The 22,807-nt window shown below is 56.1% G+C and overlaps 2 protein-coding genes across 6 annotated transcripts; one reads left to right on the top strand and one right to left on the bottom strand.

Annotated features, from left to right (window-relative positions):
- Window positions 1-777: 777 nt before the first annotated feature.
- On the bottom strand, window positions 778-7,810 carry GSTP1 (glutathione S-transferase pi 1). Its single transcript, XM_032641519.1, has 8 exons — window positions 7,743-7,810; window positions 7,580-7,615; window positions 7,062-7,168; window positions 6,873-6,960; window positions 5,754-5,857; window positions 5,568-5,675; window positions 5,164-5,404; window positions 778-1,389 (listed from the first exon to the last, which is right to left on the bottom strand). The coding sequence occupies exons 1-7, from the start codon at window positions 7,795-7,797 to the stop codon at window positions 5,216-5,218; spliced, it is 687 nt and encodes a 228-aa protein (XP_032497410.1). The 5' UTR covers window positions 7,798-7,810; the 3' UTR covers window positions 778-1,389; window positions 5,164-5,215.
- A 5,578-nt stretch (window positions 7,811-13,388) lies between these two features.
- Window positions 13,389-19,060, top strand: CABP2 (calcium binding protein 2). 5 transcript variants are annotated; one of them, XM_032640534.1, is made up of 7 exons: window positions 13,389-13,478; window positions 13,634-13,862; window positions 16,052-16,082; window positions 17,018-17,144; window positions 17,848-17,957; window positions 18,069-18,216; window positions 18,817-19,060. In XM_032640534.1, the coding sequence occupies exons 1-7, from the start codon at window positions 13,406-13,408 to the stop codon at window positions 18,840-18,842; spliced, it is 744 nt and encodes a 247-aa protein (XP_032496425.1). In that variant the 5' UTR covers window positions 13,389-13,405; the 3' UTR covers window positions 18,843-19,060. The 5 variants fall into 5 exon arrangements, with proteins under 5 accessions (XP_032496425.1, XP_032496424.1, XP_032496428.1 ...); XM_032640533.1 differs by lacking the exon at window positions 18,817-19,060 and adding an exon at window positions 18,335-18,797; XM_032640535.1 differs by lacking the exons at window positions 13,389-13,478; window positions 13,634-13,862 and adding exons at window positions 14,587-14,744; window positions 15,302-15,475 and having other exon boundaries at window positions 17,010-17,144.
- The last annotated feature ends 3,747 nt before the right edge of the window (window positions 19,061-22,807 follow it).

Genomic DNA, 22,807 nt, shown 5'->3' with positions numbered 1-22,807 from the left:
ACGTGGTCACCTCTTGGCTCGCTTGCTTTCTTGTACCTCTGTTCTTGTGATCATTCACCTTCTGCCTGAAAGCATTGGTGGCTGATGGCAAACGGACCCCAAGTTCTTCCCATTGTCCTGCACAAGCCCCCCTGCAAGGTGAATCTGCCCCTTGTCCCATCAAGAGCTAAAGAATGTCTCTACCTCCTGTGATCTGAGCTTGGCAGTGTGGTTTACTGTGGTCAATGGAATATTAACAAAAGTGACACCAGCAGGGGTCTGAGAAGCACTTCCGCATTGAGGCTTGCTCTCTCTTACTGCTGGAAAACTTCCACATTATCCAGTTCCGGGCAGGCCTCTGAGAGAATAAGGGGTCATGTGGATGGAGGTCCCAGGCATCTCACTGAGGCCGAGGTGGTGACAATGAGGGCAACCTGGACCATCCAGCCCCAGGTGACTTGGTCTAGACCAGAAGAGATATCTGACCAAGCCACAGAACTGGCAGGAATAAGACATGAGAGTTGTTTCAAACCACTACATGTTGGGGTGGTTTGTTAGGTAGCAAACAACGAATATGGTTACATCCATTACTCTATATAAAATAGATAAACAACAGGACCTACTGTAGAGCACAGGGAACTATATTCAGTATCTTGTATTAACCTAAATGGAAAAGAATCTGAAAAAGAATACATATGTACATATAACTGAATCCCTTTGCTGTACACCTGAAATTAACACATTGTAAAGCACCTGCCTTGCTTTGTGAAGCTTAAAATCTGCTCCACGTTCATTCCACGCTGGGGCTGGATGGTGCTGGCCTGGTACCAACTCTGTATTAGTTATCTATTGCTGCCTAACAAATGACCTCAAGATTTAGCTACTTAAAACAGTAAGCACTTATTATCTCCATTTCTGAGTCCGAAATTTGGGAGTGGTTTGGCCGGGCAGCTGCTGCCCAGGGTCTCTGTTTTAAATCTAGGTTTTATTATTATTTAGGTGTGGCGAGGCCAACAGATCAAGAGGCAACTACCATCGAAATGAGAGTTTGTTTCTCACAGATCCCAGGAGAACGAGGCATGCCACGCTGGGGTGGGGGGTTGGCGGCCTGAAGACGCACCAGGGTCGATCAAGAGGCAGAGAAAGATGGGGAACTGTGGGCAGAAGTCTCTATTGTGGTTCCCATGGAAAGAAACGGGCGAGGCAGGGTAAGGAGTCCCTTCTAGACAGTTTGCTCACATGGATGGTGATTCAGCGCTGGCTTTGGCACGAAGCCTCGGTTCCTTATCACCAGGGCTGCTTGAGTGTGTTCATGATGGGCGTCTGGTGACCCAAGAGCGGGAGTCAGGAGCAAGCCACAGAACCTTCCACGACCTCGTCCTGCACATCCCACAACCATCTCTTCCACACCTGTGATTAGAAACAAGTCACTAAGTCCAGTCACACTCAAGGGGTAGGAGATTGGTTCCGAATTCTGAGGGGAAAATCGTCAAAGGGTTTGTGTACATATTTGGAAACTATCACCGTCTCTTTCAGCTGAAGTCACAGAAACTCACCTCAACTTATGTCTGGGGCCCCATAAACAAACCAGGGGAAGGAGAGAGTGGATCTGGCCTCTCGGGGACTGGAATTGTGGCCTAAAAAAACTCATTCTCTCTCTCTCTCTCTCACACACACACACACACACACACACGCTCCACTCTCTCAGCTGTAAACAACCCCACAGTCTGCTCCAAAGTCACATCGTCACAGACTCTTGTACAGAAAAGCAAGCTCTGGTCGCAGAGGGAGCTCCTGGCGCCTGGCCAGCGCTGTCCAGGCTGGGCCAGGGAGGGACTCTGATGGGCCCAGCTCCCTGCGAGGGCTCACACCTCGGACCACGCACTGTGCCTGGGGCTGGGGCTTAGTGACTAGCTGGGCTTGGGTCACATGTGTCTGGAGGACAGGGCCTGGTATCGGCAGGGGATGATGGGGGCTGGCAGGGTTGGAGGAGGAGATGCACACAGACATTGCCAGGTCAGAGCTGAGCCGTCATCCCAGTTGTGTGTCTAACTCTGCCTTGGCCGAATTGATGAGCCAAAGTCCCAGTTGCCCTATTTTTGGAATAACAGGAAAAAGCCACTGCTTCAAACCCTCAAAATGGTAACTTTCCATAGGTGTGGCCTAATCCGTAGGTCTATCTGAAGACTTAAACGTACTGAGCCTGAATCTTTGAGAAGCTACCACTTTCTCATTGTTGACACCCTTTTGAGCCAGAACCCAGTCATGGATGCAGCCAATGGGTGAGCCAAAAGCCTTCGTTTTATTTTCTCCCCTGGGTGCTTCTCTTAAGAACACGGCTCATGCAAATAGGTTGAAGGGACGGCAAGCAAAGCTCGCGGGATCCTGGGCTACCTTCCTGACCTTGTGGAAAATCCCATCTGGAGATGCAAAGGCACCCCCGGTCCAAACAGAGTCTTCCAATGGGAAGATGTGGAGTTCAAGTTTTGTTGCCGAAAGCACTTCTGGGACAAACCCTCAGCAGTTCTTGGGGGTAAACGTCTCCATAGGGTCGGTGAGTGGAGCCTCCCAGTTGTTAGTGCTCTCCCTGGTTTCATCTCCGCATGTTTGCAGAGCTGGTTTCCAGCCTCTCAGCCATGAAAGCAAACAGCAAAGCAGGCCAGTGGCTGGACGTGACCTGTACTCTTTTTTTTTTTTTTTTTTTTTTTTTTTTGTGACCTGTACTCTTGCTTCTAAAATTCCCGTGGCTTTGACTTGATCGCAATCAGGATATTTAACATTGTGCTGACATTAACTTTTTTTTTTAATTTATTTTTGGGCCGCACTGCATGGCATGTGGGACTTTAGTTCCCTGACCAAAGAGTGAACCCACGCCCCCTGCAGTGGAAGCACGGAATCCTAACCACTGGACCACCAAGGAGGCCCCAGGAAGTTTTCAAAAGAGTAACTTTCCTCCCACTGTCCCAAGACCTGCAGGATGCCCGCGTGTCCCCCAAGCCTGCTCTGTGGACTCGCTTGGCCACTGTCCTCTCTACCTGTGCCGTGAACCCCCGTGGCCCAATCTCTGCCTCCAGGGCAATGGGGACTCAGGTTCTATGTTGTCCTCTCCGAGACCAGTGGGCCTTCCTGGGGGTTTCCCACCCAAAGAAACCAAAACTGCCCACGAGCCCCCCAAATCTAATGCACAAAAGACCCTCTTCCCCAGGCTTCTGCTAGAGTCTCTCAGGCAGAGGCTCCTTTAAGGGGCAGCCAGGCACCCAGACCAGGAGCATCAGGCCCAGGACATCCCCACGGCCCACCCACTCACTTGCCCACGAACCTGGGAAGTCATTCCGCTCTCCAGGCCTCTGTTTCCCCGTCTGTAAGGTGAGTGTGTAGACTTAGGTGATGCCTGAGGCTCCCTGAGCACTTACAGGCTCAGATTTCTAAGAGTCCTTTCTGCTCAAAGGCCTGCGGTGACCCCTGTGCCCCGGGGTCAACTCCAAGTCCTTGGCCTGGCAGGCAAGGCCTCCACAGTGGCCACCAGTGCCCCTGCCCACCTGCCGGAGCCTCTGACACCTGCCTGGGCCTAAGTCACTCCTGCTCCTGAAACTGGCCTCCTGCCCACTCCTTTGGCCCCAGCCCCCTCCCTTCTTCCCTTTCCGAGGACCGCCTAGGAGTTCCTCAGCCCTGGGTTTGAATTCCAGCTCTCCCGTTGATAAGCTGTGTGGCCTTGGACAAGCTGCCTTCCCTCTCTGAGTCTGGGTTTCCTCCCTTGAGGGGATTAAGTGCGAGAAGTCCCCAGTATGGGGCCAGAATGGAGCGGGGCCACCAGGTCTGTGAACTGGGACAGGCCTGTGATAGGAGACCCTTATGAAACAGGCTCAGTTGATGGGGGTGAGAGGGGCACTACTGAGGCCCTGCGGCCTCCCCCATGGAGGTAGAGTCCCAGACACAAAGAGGCAGTTCTTGCTGGTGCTTGCACACCCATTTCCTAACGGTAAAGGTGAGTCAGCACCTCACCTGGGGGCGGGGGAGACAGAAATTAACCCGATCGGCTCTCTGACCTCAAAGGAGGAGGGTTGGAGCGGAGACCACTGGGCAGGCCAGACCCCACAGAGCGGAGCTACAGGAGAGGGGGAAGTGCCCAGGGCACCTGGCCACAGCGGAGGGGCAGCAGGCTGAGGGCTGAAGGGGTGTGGCCATGGGGGTGGCGGGAGAGTAGGGGGCCGGAGGAGACCACAGGGACAAAGGCTGGGAGGGGTGGGAGGGCTGGGCTGTCCGGAGAGCTGAGAGCAGCTCTAAGGGTGAACCGGGCAGGGGGGTGGGGAATGTTCTGGAGACCAAAGAGTTCATTTCTAGGAGGGCCTGGCAGGCTCCTCTGGCTGCGGACTTTGCAGCAAGAAGCCATGAGAGCTCTGCACTGGGAGTGCCAGGCATTCTGGAATTATCTGACTCCACGTTGTCCAAAGAGCCAGCGGGAGGGGCCGGACAGGCTGAGGGTGCCACAGGAGGCAGGAGGCAGTCACGGTCTTTCGGGAGGGGAGAGATGGGCTGGGATCGGGCAGGTGGCAGGGTGCTCCCGCCAAGGGCTGACAGAGGCTCCAGGAGCTGGAGGAGACCCTTGACCACGCCCCCCACCCCCCACTCCCGGCTTCCCAAGCAGCATGGTGCGTCCAGAGCTCCCAGGTCTGCCTTCGGCCGTGCACCTGGGCCCTGCCCGCAGGTGACTGTGGGGGACACAGAGAATGGACAACGTCAACACTCACTCGGGTGAAACACCCGAGCGTGCGTGTCACTCCCAAGCGGCGTGTGCGCACAGCACCTGAGTGCGCAGAGACCAAGCGCCCTGCCTGTGCCGGACGACAGAACTCATCACACAGCTGTCAGGGACCGTCTGTTCCCTACACGGCGGCCCTTCTCCCAGATGGAGATGGTTCCCAGGTTGCCATAACCATGAGTACCCCTGGGGGGGGGGTCAACCCCCTCCTGCAGGAAGTTGTCCAGGGTAGATCTTTGAGGTTTGGGATCTCATCTTCCTCTCTGGACTTGGAACTCCTCTTTGTCTCCCGGCAGCTCTGGGGACCTGCGGCTTTTCCAGGGCCCAGCCCAGCCCTCACCTTCCGAGACGCAGCCTGGGAAGGGGCAGAGGGCCCCCTGTGGCCAGCCGGTCCCTCAGTGAGCACAGCACAGCTTTCCTCTCACCGTGTTTATTGGTCCCAAGGGCAGCCCGTCTGCCAGGGGAGGCCAAGCGGGTTCATATCTTGCGGCTTCCAAAGATGGGGCGGTTCACGTGCTCCGGGGAGGCCAGGAAGGCCTGCAGCTTGGGCCGGGCGCTGAGGCGGGCCACGTAGGCCGAGAGCAGGGGGAAGGAGTCCAGGCAGCCGGGGACCAGGACCTGGTGGCTCAGCAGCAGGTCCAGCAGGTTGTAGTCGGCGAAGGAGATCTGCAGGGCAGGGGGCGGGAGGGGGTTTGAATAGGGTCAAGAGAGAGAGGGGCTACTGGGGCTCAGAACTCTGACTACTCCAGTGAACCAGTCATGGCCCTGCTCTGGTCTCGGTTTGCCCTTCTGAGAAATGGACCTACAACGGGCTGGACCCAGCACTCACCTGGTCACCCACGATGAAGGCCTGGCCCCCTCGGTTCTGGGACAGCAGGCTCTCAAAAGGCTTCAGGTGCCCCGGCAGCTCCAGAACATACTGGGCCTTGTCCTCCTCCTGTGAAAGGGAGCGATGCCCGTGACGGCCCGGGCGGCCCCCCAGCACCGGCCCTGAGTGCAAGCCCGGCCTGCTCACATGGCCGTGATGGATGATGTGGCTGCAGTGCCTGCGGAGGTCCTCCACACCGTCGTTCACCATGTCCACCAGCGCCGCCTCTCGCTGGTCTTTGCCGTAGAGCCCTGGGTCAGCGGCCAGGCAGAGGGTCAGGTTCTGTCCAGGCTGGGGCCCCGCTGCTCCCCTCTCCCCCGGAAGCCCGCAGGCCTCAGGGCTGGGAAACCAGGTCCCCTGCGTTGGAGGGTCGTCTTTGCCCAACTCTGCTGCTCCCATCTCCACGAGCCCAAGGAACACAGCCAGCAGAAGCCCACGCTTGTCTTTGAGACCACACCCTGGGTCCCTGGGAGTCAGAAGTTCCCTGCCCACATGGCCCCAAGCCCTTCCTCCGGGTTGTCCCCCTGCAAGTGTGGGCCAAGCCTCTGATCATGCTTCCCTAGGCCAGAGGAGTGGCCGCTTGCGGGGCCTGGACAGCACTTGGCTCTGCAGACTGGTGTGTCCCTCGGAGTGCAGGAGAGTGTGGGGCGAGAGACGGGGAAGCAGGCCGCGGCTGGAGGCCTCTGTCCTCTCACCCTGGGGCTGCAGAAGTTAGGGTGGGCCTGGACCTGGCTCATCCCACCGCTCTTCCGTCCTCCTGGGACACCCCCCTCCCCACCAAGATAGCCAATGAAGAGGCAGCCACCTCCCTAAGCCACATTCCCGCCACCCTTGAAACAGGCCACAGGCCTGCTCACTGTGTGCGTGGGTTTTCCAGATTCAGGTGAGGCCAGAGCAGGAAGAAACAGGCAGGAGGTCTACTCTGAAGCTCCTGGGCACACCCACAGTGGCTCTAGCCTAGAGCAGCACACACGGGGCGGCTGGTGGCTGCCTCTGAGCTGTCATCCAGGAAACAGGCACAGTGAACCCATGTGGTGCTGACTGGCTGGAGGGTAGCCAGACCTGTATGGCCTCTGCCCGGGGGGACCGGCAGCCCCAGCCCTATAACCCAGAACCCTCCTAACCCAGGCCCTGCCCCTTCCGCTAGGGCCACGTGGCCTGCCCTCCAGCCACAGGACCGGTGGCAGCAACTCAGGCCCCAGGACATCTTGGCGGGACCCTTCAGGTGCTTTTCTGGACTGGGCTGCCTTCGACCTCAGGACTCACCAAAGGAGCGGCCCAGGTGTCGCAGGATGGCATTGGACTGGTACAGAATGAGGTCTCCATCCTGGAACTTGGGGAGCTGCCCGTACAGCTGGGAGGGGGGAGGGCTGGTGAGGGACGCTGAGCTCAGCTGCCCCGCACCCTCGTGCTGCCCCGTAAAGGCCCAACTGCTGCCTCGGCGCCGTCACTCACACAGGAGGCCTTGAGTGGGCCCTGCAACCAGGACTCCTTGGTCACCACCTCCTCCTTCCAGCTCTGGCCCTGGTCGGCCAGCAGCATGCGCAAGGCCTCACAGCGCCCTGGGGGAGGGGAGGACGGGGTGTGGGGATGGGCAGAGGCCCCAGCCTCGCAGCGCCCTGGGCAAGTCAGGAGTACGGGAACTGGACTCGGGCACAGGACAAACTCTAGCCCCCGAGCCTGCTGCGGAGCAGATGGACCGTGGAGAAAGGGTGGAGCCCCCGGCGTGTCTTGCGGGGGGCGGGGGGGAGGACAGGGAGGCAGACCCAGCCCACAGCGCCCCAGGAAGGGACCAGAGACGATGGCTAGAGCGCCCCGCCCTTGGCCCCAGAGAGGATGAGGCCCGGCCCGAGATCCCGGCCCCGCCCCCCGGGGGGTCCCGCCTCCGCCTCCGCCGCGGGCTGTCCAGACTGGAGGTGCTGCTGGGGCCCCTGTCTGTGCCCTTCGCCCTCCTAAAGGAGCAGCGGCCGCACCTCGGGTCGGGAAGTAGACGATGGTGTAGGGCGGCACTAGGAGAGACAGACAGACGGGACGATGAAGGAGGACCCCCGCAGGCAGGCAGTCTGGGGGTCGGACTGCTAGGAGAGGGGGTGTCTCAGCCGGCCCCTCCCCCCACCCGGTCCAGACCGTACTCACTGACGGCGGCGGAGTGCAAGTGCGGCAGGAAGTGGGGAGGACCCGCAGGCCTCATATTTAAGGTCCTGCTCCACCCTGCGCCCCACCCCAGGAATCCGCCAAGGCACCACCGAGCGGATCTTGATCTTGGTCGGGGCGAGGTGTGGCTGTGGTGAAGCAGGGCTGGAGGGGCGCACCAGCCCTCTGCAGGGGTGCACCCTGCCTGATGCACAGTGGCTTTACAAGAGGCACCCACACTTAGCAGCACACAGTCGCTACACCTGCTCACCGCCCCCGAACACACAGCATCCTCAGGGTCCCCAGAGGGCCAGGACTGAGCACCCCAGCACCAGCACACAGCAGGTGCTCCATAAATGCTTTTTGCTTGAATGGATGCTATTTCAATAAACACCCATTTCCGCATCCTCTCTCCTTGATAATAATAGCAAACCCTTAGGGACTGAGGGCTGCCTTGAGAACTTTACACATATTCCAACCTTAAGACTTGGTCCTGTTCAGATCCCATTTTGCAGAGGAGGGAACTGAAGCACAGATCGACTTTCCCAAGGTCACACAGCTAGTAAACACGTTTGGTTGGCTTCAGGGGCCTCACTTTTAACCCTCATTCTTTCTTCTGCAAGGCCTTGTAGTCTCTAAACCGTTTCTTGACTGAGTCGAAGTGCTCTGTACTCTTCAAATACAGACTGAGCCTGGGGATATGGCAGATGGAAAGAGGCAGACGAATGAGCAGGACCTCCTGGACCTGGGACGGCTGCGTCCTTCCAGGCAGAGCCCGTTCCTGTCTCCCTGCGGGCCCCTCTGCACCCACAGTCCTGTTCTGGCTGCCCCTTCCTGGTACTGGAGGGGCACGGGGGGGCAGGGGGCGGTCCTCCTTGGGAACTGGGACCTAACTGAGCCTGGCCCATCTCAGCCTGGTTTTCCTGTCAGAGCCACGAGGAAAGAGGAAGGTGTCCAGGTGTAGACGTATCCACCGCAATCATGGGAAAACACCAAATGCAGTTTATCAGGAACACTTCTTAGCCTCATTGGAGCCCACAGCTGCCTGGGGCTAGGAGCGGATGGGGGAGGTGGCCCAGGAGCCGGGATCTATCCCTGACTCACAGCTGGAGTAACATCTGCCCAGCACTTAGCAGCTTACAAAGAGCTTTTGTATAAATGGTTTCATGTCATCTCCATCACACTCTGGGAGGGAGGGAGGGAGGGAGGGAGGGATTCCTGTTCCCATTATGCAGAAGAGGACACCAAGGTTCAGCAAGTTTCCGCCACCTGCTCTGGCCTGGAGCACGCATGCGCTCCTTTTGTGCACCATCGTCCCAGACCTGGGAGCGTGGGAGACACCCTGCCATCCAGCGGGCCGGCCTCCTGCCAGCTCACACACCCTCCAGCTATCATACTCCTCGGGTCCCCTGGAGAAGCTGTCCGCCAGGCTGGCTTGACACTCCGCTGTGGTGTTTCAGTGGCTGCTTTTACCCACAGCCCTCTGGCTCCACCGGCCCAGCCTGTGGTCTAGCTCTGTGGCCACCCTATGGCCTCCTCCTCTGGGGCCCAGAAGCACAGCTTGAGAAGCCAAATGGGGCAGGCACCTCGCTGGGTCCATCCCCCACCTCCAGTCCACGTATATATCAGCACCTGTCTTTGGTGGGTTTTAAAATATCTATAAGTGCTTTATTGCTACATAAAATTCACCCTTATAAAGGGTACATTCTGTGGGTTTTAGTATATTCAGTGCTGTGCAATCATCACCACTAATTTCAGAACGTTTTCATCACCCCGAAAAGAAACCCGGTACCCATTAGCCATCACTCCTCAACCCCACTCCCCCATCCCTTGACAACCACTAACGTATTTTGTCCCTATGGATTTGCCCCTTCTGGATTTTTCATGTAAATGGAATCATATACTATGTGGCCTTTCGCGTCTGGCTGCTTTCACTCAGTAGAGTGTCTGCAAGCTGCATCTGTGTTGTAGCACGCGTCAGTACATCATTCGTTTTTATGGCCGAATAATATTCCATTGGTTGGATATACACATTTTTCTTACCCATTTATACACTGATGAACATTTGGATTGTTTCAATTTTTGACTATGAGTAACACTGCTATATATATTTGCGTACAGATTTTTGTGTGAACTGACGTTTTCAATTCCCTTGGGTATGTACCGAGGACTGAAGCTGCTGAGTCATACGGTAACTCATTTTGAGGAACTGCCAGACTCTTTTCCAAAGTGGCGGCACCATTTTATAAACCCAACAGCAGCATGTGAAGGTTCCAGCTTCACCACATCCTCACCTATTGTTATTGTCTGTCTTTCTTCACTTTAGCTATCCTGGCGAGTGTGAAGTGGTGTCTCAATATGGATCTGTGTATGGTGCTTACCAGATGCCAAGCCTGGGTTTGGCTTGTAGGGAACGGAGTAGAGAAGGAGACGTCGTTTGCCATCAGAGGAATCACAGCTCAGCTCAGAGTAGGAGGAGATAAATAGACACATCTTTTTTTTTTTTAGAAATTCTTATTGGGTTTTGTTTTTATTTTTATTTATTAATTTTTTTGGCTGTGCTGTGCAGTGTGTGGGATCTTAGTTTCCCGACCAGGGATCGAACCCGAGCCCCCTGCATTGGAAGCGCAGAGTCTTAACCACTGGACCGCCAGGGAAGTCCCCACTTCCTGGGTGGATAGGTGAATAAAGAAAAAGTCTTTATTCACACATTAATTAGTGTGTCTCAGCACTGAGTGGGCTGGACATCATGGGAGACCCTGAAATAGATAAGATATGGTCTCCAGCCTAATGGACTCTTTGAATGAAGACTGTAAAGACCTACACCAGCAGTCCATCCACCCAGCCATCTACCCACCTCCACCTATCTATCTGTCCATCCATACACCCACCTACCCGATCATTCAGCCATCCAACAACCAAACATTAGACCAGCAGTCCATCAAAACATCCACCTCTCGGGACTTCCCTGGTGGCTCAATGGTTAAGAATCCGCCTGCCAGTGCAGGGGACACAAGTTTGAGCCCTGGTCCGGGAAGATCCCACATGCCGCAGAGCAACTAAGCCCGTGCGCCACAACTACTGAGCCTGCGCTCTAGAGCCTGCGAGCCACAACTATTGAAGCCTGCGTGCCACAACTACTGAAGCCCACGTGCCTAGAGCCCATGCTCTGCAGCAAGAGAAACCACCGCAAGGAGAAGAGAAGCCCGTGCACTGCAACGAAGACTAGCCCCTGCTCACCGCAACCAGAGAAAGCCCGTGCGCAGCAATGAAGACCCAACGCAGCCATAAATAAATAAAAATTTAAAAAAAAAACGAACAAAAGACATCCACCTCTCCATTTACTCACCTACTACTCATTTACCTACCCAATCATCCTCGACTTGTCTATCCATCCATCTTTTCATTCACCCACCCATCCAGCCAGCCAACTGTCCATCTGTCTATGCAACCATTTAACCACTAGCCCGTCACATCACCTACCTATCCTTCCATCCAGTCAGCAACCCACCTGTCCATCCATTCATCCATCCAGCCATCCATCTGTCTGTCCATCTATCCAGCCAGCTACTCAATCGTCCATCCTTCCAAGCACCAACCATTCAAACACCAATCCATCAAGTCAGCCTCCCACCCAACCAACCACCCACCTATCCACCCAACCATCCGTCCATTCATTTGTCCACCACTGATCCACCTGGCCATCCTGGACACTGGAGCTGGACACGAAGGCTTTGCTCCTTCATTGAAAATACTTCTACCCACTATTCCCTGACCAGTTATAGTTCCCACTCCTTTGGCTTATACTTTGGGACACACATTTCTCAACACTTCCCACCTTCTTAGATGGTTATTTAGACGTGGAATCTTTCATCACATGTGACATCCACCATTTTTTGAACGCTTCTTATGCGCTGGGAACCTGCTAGGCCTTTTATCATTTAATTTTCACAAAGGCACCATGAGACAGATACTAGGTCCACCTCCACTTTCCAGATTAGGTAACTAAGGCTCAGAGAGGCGAAATATCTTGCCTAGGGTCACACAGCAAATGCATGAGGGAAGCCAGGACTGCAGGCCCTTTCTATGACCTTGCAGAAAACAGGAGCATCCCTGTCTCTGAGGGATGTTTGCTGTGCTTCCAGGGAGGCAGTGCACTCCTGGCCTCCGGGAGGAGATGTGACCCGGGGTGCAGAGGGGCTGAAGGATGCTGAAGCTGAGCCCTCAAATGATCAATGTGAATGGTCACAATGAGCCCTTCCCACCCTAGACCACCGGCCGGCGTCCACTCGCCTCTCAACCCTGACCTTTCCTTAGACCCTCAGACCTGCCCAGGGCTTTGTGGAAGATGTCCCCTCTGCCTGCATGGCCACCCGTCTTCATGCGGTCACTCCCTTCATCCCTCTGACCTTGGCTCACAGGTCACTGCCTCAGCCCCCGTCACCGCAGGGTCCCCCTGACTGCCTGTCAGGCCCTCCCCTGCCCTTGCTCCTCCACAGCCGGCCTGAGGCAGGGACTGGTTCCTAGCACCCGGGAAGGCACACAGCGGGGGCTTCACCAACATTTGCTGAAGACTCAGTCTCTGAAGTTTCCTCCAGCCTCTGGCCACCATCACCCTTTCCAGGGACTTCCACCCCTGCCTCCCTCCTGAGGGCCTCCACCCACAGACCCTGCTGGATGCCGGTGCCCGTTCACAGCTGATCCCTGCTGGGGATGCTGGCACTTGCCCAGGGCCAAGCTAAACATTGGTGGGCAAAGCCTAGAATGCCGCCCCATCCCCCCTTCTCCCCCATGAAGCCTTCCTGATGCCTGAGTCTGTGCCCCCAAGCACTTGGAGGCTGTCTCTCGGCCCTTTTCTGAATTAGATGTGCCTGAGAGCAGGGCCTTCAGGGCAGACGGGGTCTGTCACGTGGCCCCAGCAGCCGGCCCGGGGCTGCATCCCGGCAGACCTCGTATGTTTGCAAAAGGAATACGTGAATGGATGGCCGTGAGTGGCCGAAAGAGGCCAGAGCCACCAGCTCAGATGGCAGGTGCCTGGTGGGATCTGGTTCCCTTGGACAAAGGTTGATGCGGAGGGCAGGTGAATAAATCATGAGGGCCCTGGAGCAGGGCCGGGGCAGGACGACTGACCTCATTCGGAGAGGTGAGGGGCAGGCAGCTGCGCGGTAAGTGGGCTGGGGCATAACAAGGGGGCACAAGAGGCCACTGCCGGCTGCTGGCCTACGAGGTTGGCAGAAGCTAAGTGGGAGGTGCAGAGGTACCCCGGGGCTCTGAGTGGGGAGAAGGGGGGAGGTCTGGGGCAGGACTTGGGGGGGATGGTCTTTCCAGAATCCAGGAGCCATCCTGGGCAGGGGGGATGGTGGGGAGAATAGGAAGGGCAAGGATGGACAGACAGAAAGACAGACCAATGTGAGAAATAGTCTCACGCAGCAGAGGGAGGGAAGTGACAAAGAAATGGGGCATGAGTGGGCAGAGAGACCCACAGAGACACAGCTGGACAGATTGTCAACAGAGGGCAGGGGGTGGAGAGGGGAGGGCAGGTGAGACTGACAAAGAGAGACACCCATGGAGCAGAGGGGACAGAGGGGGGCAGAGAACAACACAGAATCAGAGGTGGAAGAGGATGTGGGGAGACGCAGAGCCCAGGAACCAGAGAGGCTGGTGTGATGCCGAGGGGCCCCGGGGCGCAGCCTGTGGCCAGCATGAGGGCGGCAGCTCAGGGGAAGGCTAGGATTTCAGGTAGGGGCTGTGTGAGGGGCTTGGGGAGCTAGGAAAGACAGGAACCTTGGAGGACCTGGGGGCCATCAGCCCGCGGAGTGAGGAGCAGGGAGAAGAGTAGCAGGGACCCTGTGGGGACCACATCCACAGCTGCCCACTAAGCTGTCCTTCCGCAGGACCCTGGACAGCGGAGTGGGGCAGTACCCCGCAGCCAGCGGGAGGTGCCAAGCCCTTGTCTCCATGGCCCTTCCCCAGGGCCCGGCAGATGGCAGCCTCCCCACGGGGGACCCCAGCCCCTCCGAGGGCACTCCAGGGCCTAGCCAGGCCCCTGCCAACCCAGCAGCCACCAGACGGCGGGCGCTCCTCCAGGAGCTGGAGACCCAGGTGCAGGCCGCCTACGGGCAGGTAAAGGGGGCCGGGGTATGGAGCCATCCTGAACTGGGGGACCGTGAGAGAACAGTGGGGATGCCACACCCCAACCGGGGCCCGCTGGACCAACCCAGGGCTGAGCCCAGGGAGGGGACCTTGGACGTGCACAGTGACAGAGGGGTCAGCAGTCACTCAGCTGTCCAGGAGGGAGACTGGCATCCCTCCCCACCTCTGCCCTCACTGAGGCCTGCTTCCAGCCCACAGAGCCCAAAGTCAGCTGCCCTCGGCTCCTTGCCCAAGTACAAGGGGCAGGGGGCAGGTCCAGGCAGGTGTGCCGAGCAGGCTGGCTGGGTGGATGCTCTGGGGTGAGAGCAAGGGTCCGACAGGGAGGGCCAGGGGCTTCCTGGGTCTGCTGTTCTGGGGAGAGATGACCCAGCCTGCTCTAGCACAGAAGTCTCCTGGTTTCCTCCTCCCAGTTCCGGGCCCTGCTTCTGAAGACATTAAATCTCTCCTGATTAGAAGAGATTAGGGGTAGTGGTGGGGGGAGAGGGTCCTGGAGGCGGGGTGTCTGGAAGACCCTCAGGAGTGAGCATGGGGAGGTTATGCCTCCCAGGGGGGCCTTATGCCCCGAGTGGCCCCCCTCACCAGCAGAGATGCTCAGAGATAATCCCAGATTAGGACCCAAGCCCCTGTGCCCAAGGCTCCCTGCCTGCCCACCCACGCCCGATCTCCCCCACAAAACCCTAGGAAAATCCCCTGCAGTGCTCCCAGACTCTCACTGGGAGTGGCTGGGGGCTGGTGGGAGCCCACAGCATCCGCTGAGGCCCAGCCCTGGGCTACCCCCAGGACTCCAGGCCTGGCATGGTTCAAGGGCCCATGGGAAACTCTGCCAAGCGGCCCCAACACCAGGGGCCTAAGGTAGGAGTGTCAAGGGGGAAAGCCAAGGCCAGGAGGCTGGCTGGACCCTGAAAGGTTCTGGTGGGGGGTGGTGCAGAGCCCTGTGAGAGGCTGAGCTGGGGTTACAGCGCAGCTGGGGGATGGAGGGGTGGGTTCCCACCACCCTAGACCGAGATTTTCCCTGGCAGCCCCCAGACTCTGGCCCATCCTGGTCTTGGCTCCTGTAGGCCACTGGGCTTCCCCTGCCAAAGCTCGTCAGGGCCCCCAGCTGCCCACTCAACTGCCCCATCCCTGCTGCTACCCTTGCCCTCTGCTAGTCAGTCCTGGCCTGGGAGACTCAGCACATGAGCTCAGGGTCTCACTCTGCCATTGGCTTTCTGAGTGACCGTGGCCAAGTCTCTTGCCTTTTCCGGGCCTCGGTTTGCCCAACTGAACAGTGAGGGGGTGGACCCTTCCAGCATAGAGTGTTGCTGATGGTGAGGGTCCACTGTTCTGTGCTGGGTTCTAACGACGGGAGAGGCTGGTGAGGGAGGGGGGAGAGGGGTCACTGTCCCAGCTCATGGCCGACTCTGCTGCAGGACTGCTGGCAGTGGCCTGGCTCCCCGCCAAGGGGGTCCCGCCATGGCCTGGGCCCCAGCCCCAAGGAGCAGAGGAGCCCTGGGCCGGGTGTTCAGGGCTGCTACTCTGTACTCAGTAGCCTGGTGGGGCCTGCCTGCATCTTCCTGCGGCCCAGCATCGCCGCCACCCAGCTCGTATGTACGGTCACCACCTGCCTGCCGCCCGTGCCCACCTTCTCCTTGAGTGGAAGGAGAGGATTGAGTGGGGATCTCAGAGCAAAGCACACAGACCCAGGGGTGTAAGGGGCAGAGAGGAGTGGAGAAACAGACATGGGATCAAACACGGGGGAGACCCAGGGAAACATGCCAGGAAAGAAAGAAGAGGGGGCCGAGAGCAATCCAGAGAAATGGCAGAGACAGCCACCAAGAGGATGGTCAGGGAGGGGACAGGGCTCCCAGGAGAGGGACAGAGAGAACAAGAGGGACATATGCTGACACTGAGGCCCCCATGGCCAAGCCCAAGGTTCTGCCCAACCCCAGATCCATCTCCAGCTAATGGAGCTCCGGCCCTAGAGGAGGGTGGGCACGGGGAACAGGGAAGAGGGGCCAGGTGCCCAGGTCCATCAACAGGAATGGTGGGAGGAATGGGTCGGAGCAGTGTCACTGCTGGCCCTGTGCCTGCATGTTGTAGGGGGCCCCAAAGGACAAGAAGGAAGGGATGCAGGTGCCTGGGGGGTCCAGGGAATTCTTAACCTCTCTGTGTCCCCTCAGGACCGGGAGCTGCGGCCAGAGGAGATTGAAGGTAAAGGGTTGGGGAAAGAACTAGAATTTCCGGAATGCGGGGCAGTGGGTGGGGGCCTGAGCACGCTCCAGGAGGAGCAGGAAGGCCGCAGGGCATCCGTGCGAGAATATGGGGACAAGACTGAGCAGGGCGGGGTTGAGAGAACGCCCAGCTGTCAGTTCCCTGGTCCCACTTGCCAGGTGGGTCACGGTCCCCTTTTTTTATTTGTTCATTCAGCGAACACTTCCTGGGTGCCCACTGTGTGCCTGGCCCAGTGCTGAGCACTGGGAAACGTGACAAACTGGACAGATATGGCCTGTGTCCTCTGGAGTCAGACGTCAATAAGTCAACTACAAGTACAAATGGTGCTAAGTGCTCTCAAGGAAGTGAACAAATGGGCCAGAGGGGACTGAACTGAGAGGGAAGACCTCCTTGATTAGGTGACTTAAGGACCAAAGAGGAGGGGAGAGTGTCCAGAATGTGAGCTCCATGAGGTCAAGGATTTGTTTCTCCCTCTCCCTTCCTTCCTTCCTCTTTCCTTCCTTCCTTCCTTCCTCTCTTTTTCGTTCATTCTTTTCTTTCTTTCTTTCTTCCTTCTTCCTTCCTTCCTTCCTTTCTTTCTTTTTCTTTCTTTTTCTTCCCCTTCCTTCCTTCCTTCCTTTCTTTCTTTCTTTCTTTCTTTCTTTCTTTCTTTCTTTTCTTTCTTTTCTTTCTTTTTCTTTCTTCATTGCCATATTCCCAGTACCTAGAGCAGAGCTTGGCACATAGCAGATGTTCCTTAAATATTTACAGAATGAATTAAAGGAATAGCATGTACAAAGGCCCTGAGGCAGCAAAGAGAAATGGGTGTTTAGAAAGAGGAAATGATTGGACCAAGGGGAGAAGGTCCAATCCAGGATGGGGTCCAGGGTGACGTGGGGGAAGGACTGACTCTGCCCTGCCTGGCAGAGCTGCAGGCCGCCTTCCAGGAGTTTGACCGAGACCGGGACGGCTATATCGGCTGCGGGGAGCTGGGAGCCTGCATGCGGACACTGGGCTACATGCCCACGGAGATGGAGCTCATTGAGATTTCACAGCAAATCAGTATGTGCCTGAGACCTGCCCCACCCCCAGTTCTCCAGAGGCCATGCCCATGGCCAGGGCAGCTGGGCAGCCCAGGGAACAGAGGTGTCTACACAGGTTGGCCCCCAGAGCTCGGGACCTTGGTCATTCTCAAGGCAAGCTCTCTGCCTCCAGAGAATCTCACCATCCCCTAGGATGTGGGTGAGTCAAGGACCATCGTGCCCACTTTTTAGATGAGGGCAGAACTCTTATTATCCCCATAAGGAGAAGAAAGTCAGTTCTTAGGGAAGCGTGGGTGCTTAGCAAAGGAAGTGGTTGGAGCCAAGATCTGAATGCGGGCAGCCTACCCAGAACCCAGCTCTTTCTCTATGCTTCATTCCCAACAGAGGGAAAACAGGATTAAATAAGAATAGGAAGCCAAGGAAAATCAGTGTGTAGAAATTCTCCACACTGAGTCTCTGAAAGGTTAAGTGACTTGCTTAAGGTCACAAAGTCAGATCATTGGAGCCAAGACTTGAACCCAACTGAACTCTTCAGAAAAATTAAGAAAAGCCCTCAGGAGACACAGATGACCCAGCCTGTGAGACCAAGAGGGAGGGAAAGGCCCATTTAGTGGGGCAGGGGAGAGGGACACAGACCAGAAGGGAAGGACAAAAGGCAGAGGGCGCCAGGGCTGGGCAGGGGTCTCTGATGGTCCCAGGTCTCTGATGGGCGTGGCCCCCAGGTGGCGGGAAGGTGGACTTTGACGACTTTCTGGAGCTGATGGGCCCCAAGCTGCTGGCGGAGACTGCGGACATGATTGGCGTCAGGGAGCTGCGGGACGCCTTCCGGGAGGTGGGGTCACCGGGGCTGGAGGGGGCGGGGCTGCTTGTCTGCTGTGAGTGAGGGGCTGCACGAATGAACGGTTCGGTCTGTGACCTGATGCCGCAACCAACGCCGCCACAGTTCGACACCAACAGGGACGGCTGCATCAGCTTGGGTGAACTCCGGGCGGCTCTGAAGGCCCTGCTGGGAGAGCGGCTCAGCCAGCGGGAGGTGGACGAGATCTTCCGTGACATTGACCTCAACGGGGACGGCCTGGTCGACTTTGAAGGTACCGTCCCCCGCTCACCAAGCTCAGGACCGCTCTCCCTGGGAGGGTTTTAACGGAGGAAGAGCCTTAATCCGTGTGTGCCAGGCGCTGTGCTAAGCACGCCTGTGTCCTTTCCTAGGTAATCATCACGAAAACCCAGGAGGAAAGAACTCTTATCCCCATAAGCAGGAGAAGAAAGTCGGTTCTTAGGGAAGCGTGAGTGCTTAGCAAAAGTGGATGGAGTCAAGATCTGAATGCGGGCAGCCTACCCAGAACCCAGCTCTTTCTCTATGCTTCATTCCCAAAAGAGGGAAAAAAGGATTAAATAAGAATAGGAAGCCAAGGAAAATCAGTGTGTAGAAATTCTCCAAGGTAGGCCCCAGAGTGTTCCTGGCTTCCTAGCAGCCAAAGCAAAGAGGAAAATAGGTTCAGTTACAAGATTTGGGTTTTTTTCCCTGTAAGATGAAGCCCCTCTTCCTGGCCTATTCCCTACCAGATTCAGGGGACTCCCCTGCATGCCCTGTCTTGACCACACTCCCTCCCACCTCAAGGCCAGTATATTAGCCTCACTCCTGGGGAGTCCAGAGAGCAGACCAGAAAACGTTGGCTTTGTCCTGGCAGAGTTTGTGCGAATGATGTCTCGCTGAGCCTGTACAGAAGCTGGAGGCAGCAGACAGGACTTGGCACCAGAGCCACTGCCTGCCAGTGTGTTCCCGGAGCCCCTCGCCTCCAGCTGGGACCCTCATCCTCTCCTCCCTGCCCCGGCCTGTGTGCAGTGCCCTTGCCTGCCCTCACCTCCACCCCCACTCGTCCACCAAGCCTCCTTGCCCGTCTCTATTTCTCTGACAATAAAGCATCTTTGAGCAGCTTTCACCACTCACTTGTTCACCCTGCAGGTATTTGGCCCCCAAAAGTGAAGTCCCCTCGACTGTGAACTTTGGGTGGGTAGGGGCCCTCCCTGGATCCTGCACCCAGCCCAGAGCAAGTGTTGGGAAACGTCCCCGGATGAGTAAACCCAACCTGCTTCTCCCAGAGCTGGGTGCGCGGTGGCCCCTCATCCTGTGAAGGGCTCCTACCGGACCCAGGATGACGTGAGAGGAGCAGGTGCCTGAGGGCTTTCCCCAAGCTCCATCCCATTTCCTCTTAGAAGGGTGCTGCGCGGTGCTCCCTCCAAAAAGGAACTTGCTGGTCGGCTGGGAGCAGTGAGTGAGCTGACAGGCCTCTTCAGGACATACCTCAGCTTTGGGGCTGATACCTCACTCTTCCCGGGAGCCCCCAGCCACTGACCGAGCACATAGGTGGTCTCCGCTCCGAGCTTCCCTCCAGGTTAGCCGAGGTGTGGTCAGGTCAGCCTCGAATCGGAAGCTGTCTGCCCAATCCTGCTTCACCGTGCGTCCTCGTTTTTTGCATCCCTAACTTCAGCTTGGTGTCTGCCTCCCGGGGAGACCAAATGACACATCTCCTCACTCCAACCCTGCCACGGTCTTTGTAACCCCATGTGCCATATTGAGGTACCCCAGAGGCCGGGTGTCAGTGACTTGCTAGAGGTCACGCAGCTCCACTGCCATCTCTCCCCTCCAGGCCATGCAGCGCGTGCTGCCAGATTTTTCTTCCTGAAATGCCATTTGCGTGTTGTCACACTCTAGAAACTGGCCATGATCCCTCATTGCCCCCAGGCTGATCTGGCCCCTTTGCCTGGCACCAGAAGGCTCCGGGGAGGAACTGGCATACAGTCACACAGGTTAGGATGAAGCGGAGGTGGGACTTCACCCAGGCCTGGGGACTCTGAAATCACAGTGCCAACAAGAAAGGGCGCCTCCAGGTCAGAGCAGACCCAGGACAGGCCTCAGCCTCCTCAAGCACTGCCTGACCAGATGCCGTTCCTACCTGCCGGGAGGCATGATGGGCTTGATATCCAGGTCAGGAAGGGGGAGGAGCTTTCAGTGCCCGTGGCTGGTCCTCAGCATTGCTACTGCCAACAAGATGGTCTTAAGACAGAGCAGGCGGGCAGCCACCGGCACTCTGCTCAGCCTGGAGCTTGGACCCCGAGGTGCTAGGGCTGGCTGCCGCAACCTCAGCACCACTTGACTGGCAGATCACAATTAATGCTTAATCCTCAATCGGGTGATCTCTCCTGCCAGTCTGGCAGGCTTGGGGCTGAGGAGGAGTTGCCCCAGCCCTGCAGCTTGTCTGGGAGCCATGGACCACACTCCCTCCCACCACCCTCCACTGGCCGGCACAGATGGCATTGCTGCCTGAGAGGTCTGTCCCCTCTGCAGGGGCTGGGAAGAGTGATGGACAGGTGCCAGGGGAAGACCAGAGCAGGCTCAAGGTCACCTTCCCACGGGCCCCAGCTTGTCAGGCCCTGTGCCTGGAGCAAGGGAGAGGGGATGGTTGGGGGGATGACCTTAATTGGCTGCCGTGTGTCTGCTGGCATCAGAAGTGCCCACAGTTCCCCCAAATCTCACACATGCCCTCCCACCCCAGAAAGGCTGTTAGCTCAGAAGTTCCAAACAGACACAGCTGGAGCAGGCAGCAGGCCTGGGAGGAACAGGAAGCAGGCAGCGACTGTGCAAGCCAAGAGCCCCTTCCCCGCCTAAAGGGGGCACCTGCCACCCAACTCCACTGACTGTTGTCAGCTGGAGCAGGCTAGAGCTACGGCATCTTCTGGTTTTCCAAGACAAGCTGTCAGTTGAGATTTTTACCTTAAGTCCACTTTAAATAGTTGGAGTATAATATACATTCAGTAACGTATACGAATGTAAAGCTCAGTGGATTTTTACGTGTGTATGCACCGGGTAACCATCACCCAGATAAAGATATTACATCCACTTATTGTATTTTAGAGTAGTTCTAGGTTTACAGAATTATTTTGAATATTGGACAGGGAGCTCCTAAATACCCCACACCGAGCTTCTCCTATGTGTTAGTCAAGGTTCTCCAGAGAAACAGAACCAGTAGGAGGGGTGTGTGTGCGTGCGTGCGTGCGTGCGTGTGTGTGTGTGAAGATATTTATTGTAAGGAATTGGCTTGGGTAATTATGGGCACAGAGCAGTCCCCAGATCTTCATTCAGAAAGCTGGTGACACAGGAGACCTAGTGATACAGTTCCAGCCCAAGCCCGAAGGCCCAAGAACCAGAAAAGTCAATGTTGTAAGTTCCAGTCTGAGAGCAGAAGACTGATGACCCTGCTCAAAGGTCAGGCAGGCAAAATTCCCTCTCGTTCAGCCTTCTTTTTTTCCCTTCAGATCTTCAACCCACATTGGGAAGAGCCATCTGCTTTACTTAGTCCACAGATTCAATGGATGTTAATCTCATCCAGATACACCCTCACAGACACACCCAGAATCATGTTTGACCGAAGGTCTGGGCACCCCATGACTCAGTCAGGTTAACACACAAAATCAACCACGACACTCTATTAACATCTTACGTCAGGATGGTACCTGTGTCACTGCTGATGAACTAATACTGGCACATTAACTAAAGTCCACGTTTTATGCAGATTTTATCACTTTTTCCCTTGCTCTGTTCCAGAGTGCCATCCAGGACACCATGTTACATTAGGCATCATGTCTCCTTAGGCTTCTCTTGGTCATGATGGTTTTACAGAATTTCCTTGTTTTTTTAAATTATCTTGGCAGTTTTTTAAAAATTTTTGTTTGTTTATTTATTTATGGCTGCGTTAGGTCTTTGTTACTGCACACGGGCTTTTTCTAGTTGCAGCGAGCGGGGGCTACTCTTTGATGCAGTGCGCGGGCTTCTCATTGCCGTGGCTTCTCCTGTTGCAGAGCATGGGCTCTAGGTGCGCGGGCTTCAGTAGTTGTGGCACGCGGGCTCGGTAGTTGTGGCTCGCAGGCTCTAGAGAGTAGGCTCAGTAGTTGTGGCGCACTGGCTTAGTTGCTCTGCGGCATGTGGGATCTTCCCAGACCAGGGCTCAAACTTGTGTCCCCTGCACTGGCAGGCGGATTCTTAACCACTGCGCCACCGGGGATGTCCCTCTTGACAGTTTTGAGGAGGACCAGTCAGGTATTTTATAGAATGTCCCTAAATTGGGATTTTTCTGATGTTTTTCTCACGATTAGAATGGGGTTCTCATCCCAACATATGAAGGGTGCATACTATCAACATGATATCACTGATGCTGTTGACCTTGATCACCTGGCTTAAGGTAGTGTTTGTCAGGTTTCTGTACTGTAAAATTACTCTTTTTCTTTCTCCTGTTACATACTATACTCTGGAAGGAAGTCACTATACACAGCCCTCGCTTAAGGGGGGGTGGAGCATTATAATTCACCTCATTAAGGGCTGAGTTTCTACATAAATTACTTGAAATTCTTCTGTCCGGGAAATTTGTCTCTTCTCCATTTATTTATTTGTGCAATCATTTTTACATCAATATGGACTCATAGATATTTATTTTATACAAGTTATAATCTAGTACTATTATTTTATTTTCTTGCTCAAATTGCTCTACCTTTGGCCATTGGGAGCTCTTTCAGTTGGCTCCTGTGTCCCTCTGACATACCGCCATTATTGTGGGTGTTTGGGTTTGGGGGTTTTTATTTCATTTTAGCATTTTCTTACTTTCTGGCACAACTAGATGCTTCAGA

Source organism: Phocoena sinus, chromosome 8, assembly GCF_008692025.1.
Source record: "Phocoena sinus isolate mPhoSin1 chromosome 8, mPhoSin1.pri, whole genome shotgun sequence".
Lineage (NCBI taxonomy): Eukaryota > Metazoa > Chordata > Mammalia > Artiodactyla > Phocoenidae > Phocoena > Phocoena sinus.
Note: the sequence above shows the minus strand (reverse complement) of the source record. Positions and strands in the feature narration are given on the sequence as shown.

Bases quoted from the DNA above. Each gene is read 5' to 3' on its own strand.
- GSTP1 (XM_032641519.1), bottom strand. From the start codon at position 7,797: ATGAGGCCTGCGGGTCCTCCCCACTTCCTGCCGCACTTGCACTCCGCC. The intron at 7,616-7,742 runs GTGAGTACGGTC...TGTCTCTCCTAG, and splicing joins CTTGCACTCCGCCGCCGTCA to TGCCGCCCTACACCATCGTC. The intron at 6,961-7,061 runs GTGAGTGACGGC...CCCCCCTCCCAG, and splicing joins GCCCACTCAAGGCCTCCTGT to CTGTACGGGCAGCTCCCCAA.
- CABP2 (XM_032640533.1), top strand. From the start codon at position 13,406: ATGCCGAGGGGCCCCGGGGCGCAGCCTGTGGCCAGCATGAGGGCGGCA. The intron at 17,145-17,847 runs GTATGTGCCTGA...CGTGGCCCCCAG, and splicing joins TGAGATTTCACAGCAAATCA to GTGGCGGGAAGGTGGACTTT. The intron at 18,217-18,334 runs GTACCGTCCCCC...GTCCTTTCCTAG, and splicing joins CGGCCTGGTCGACTTTGAAG to GTAATCATCACGAAAACCCA.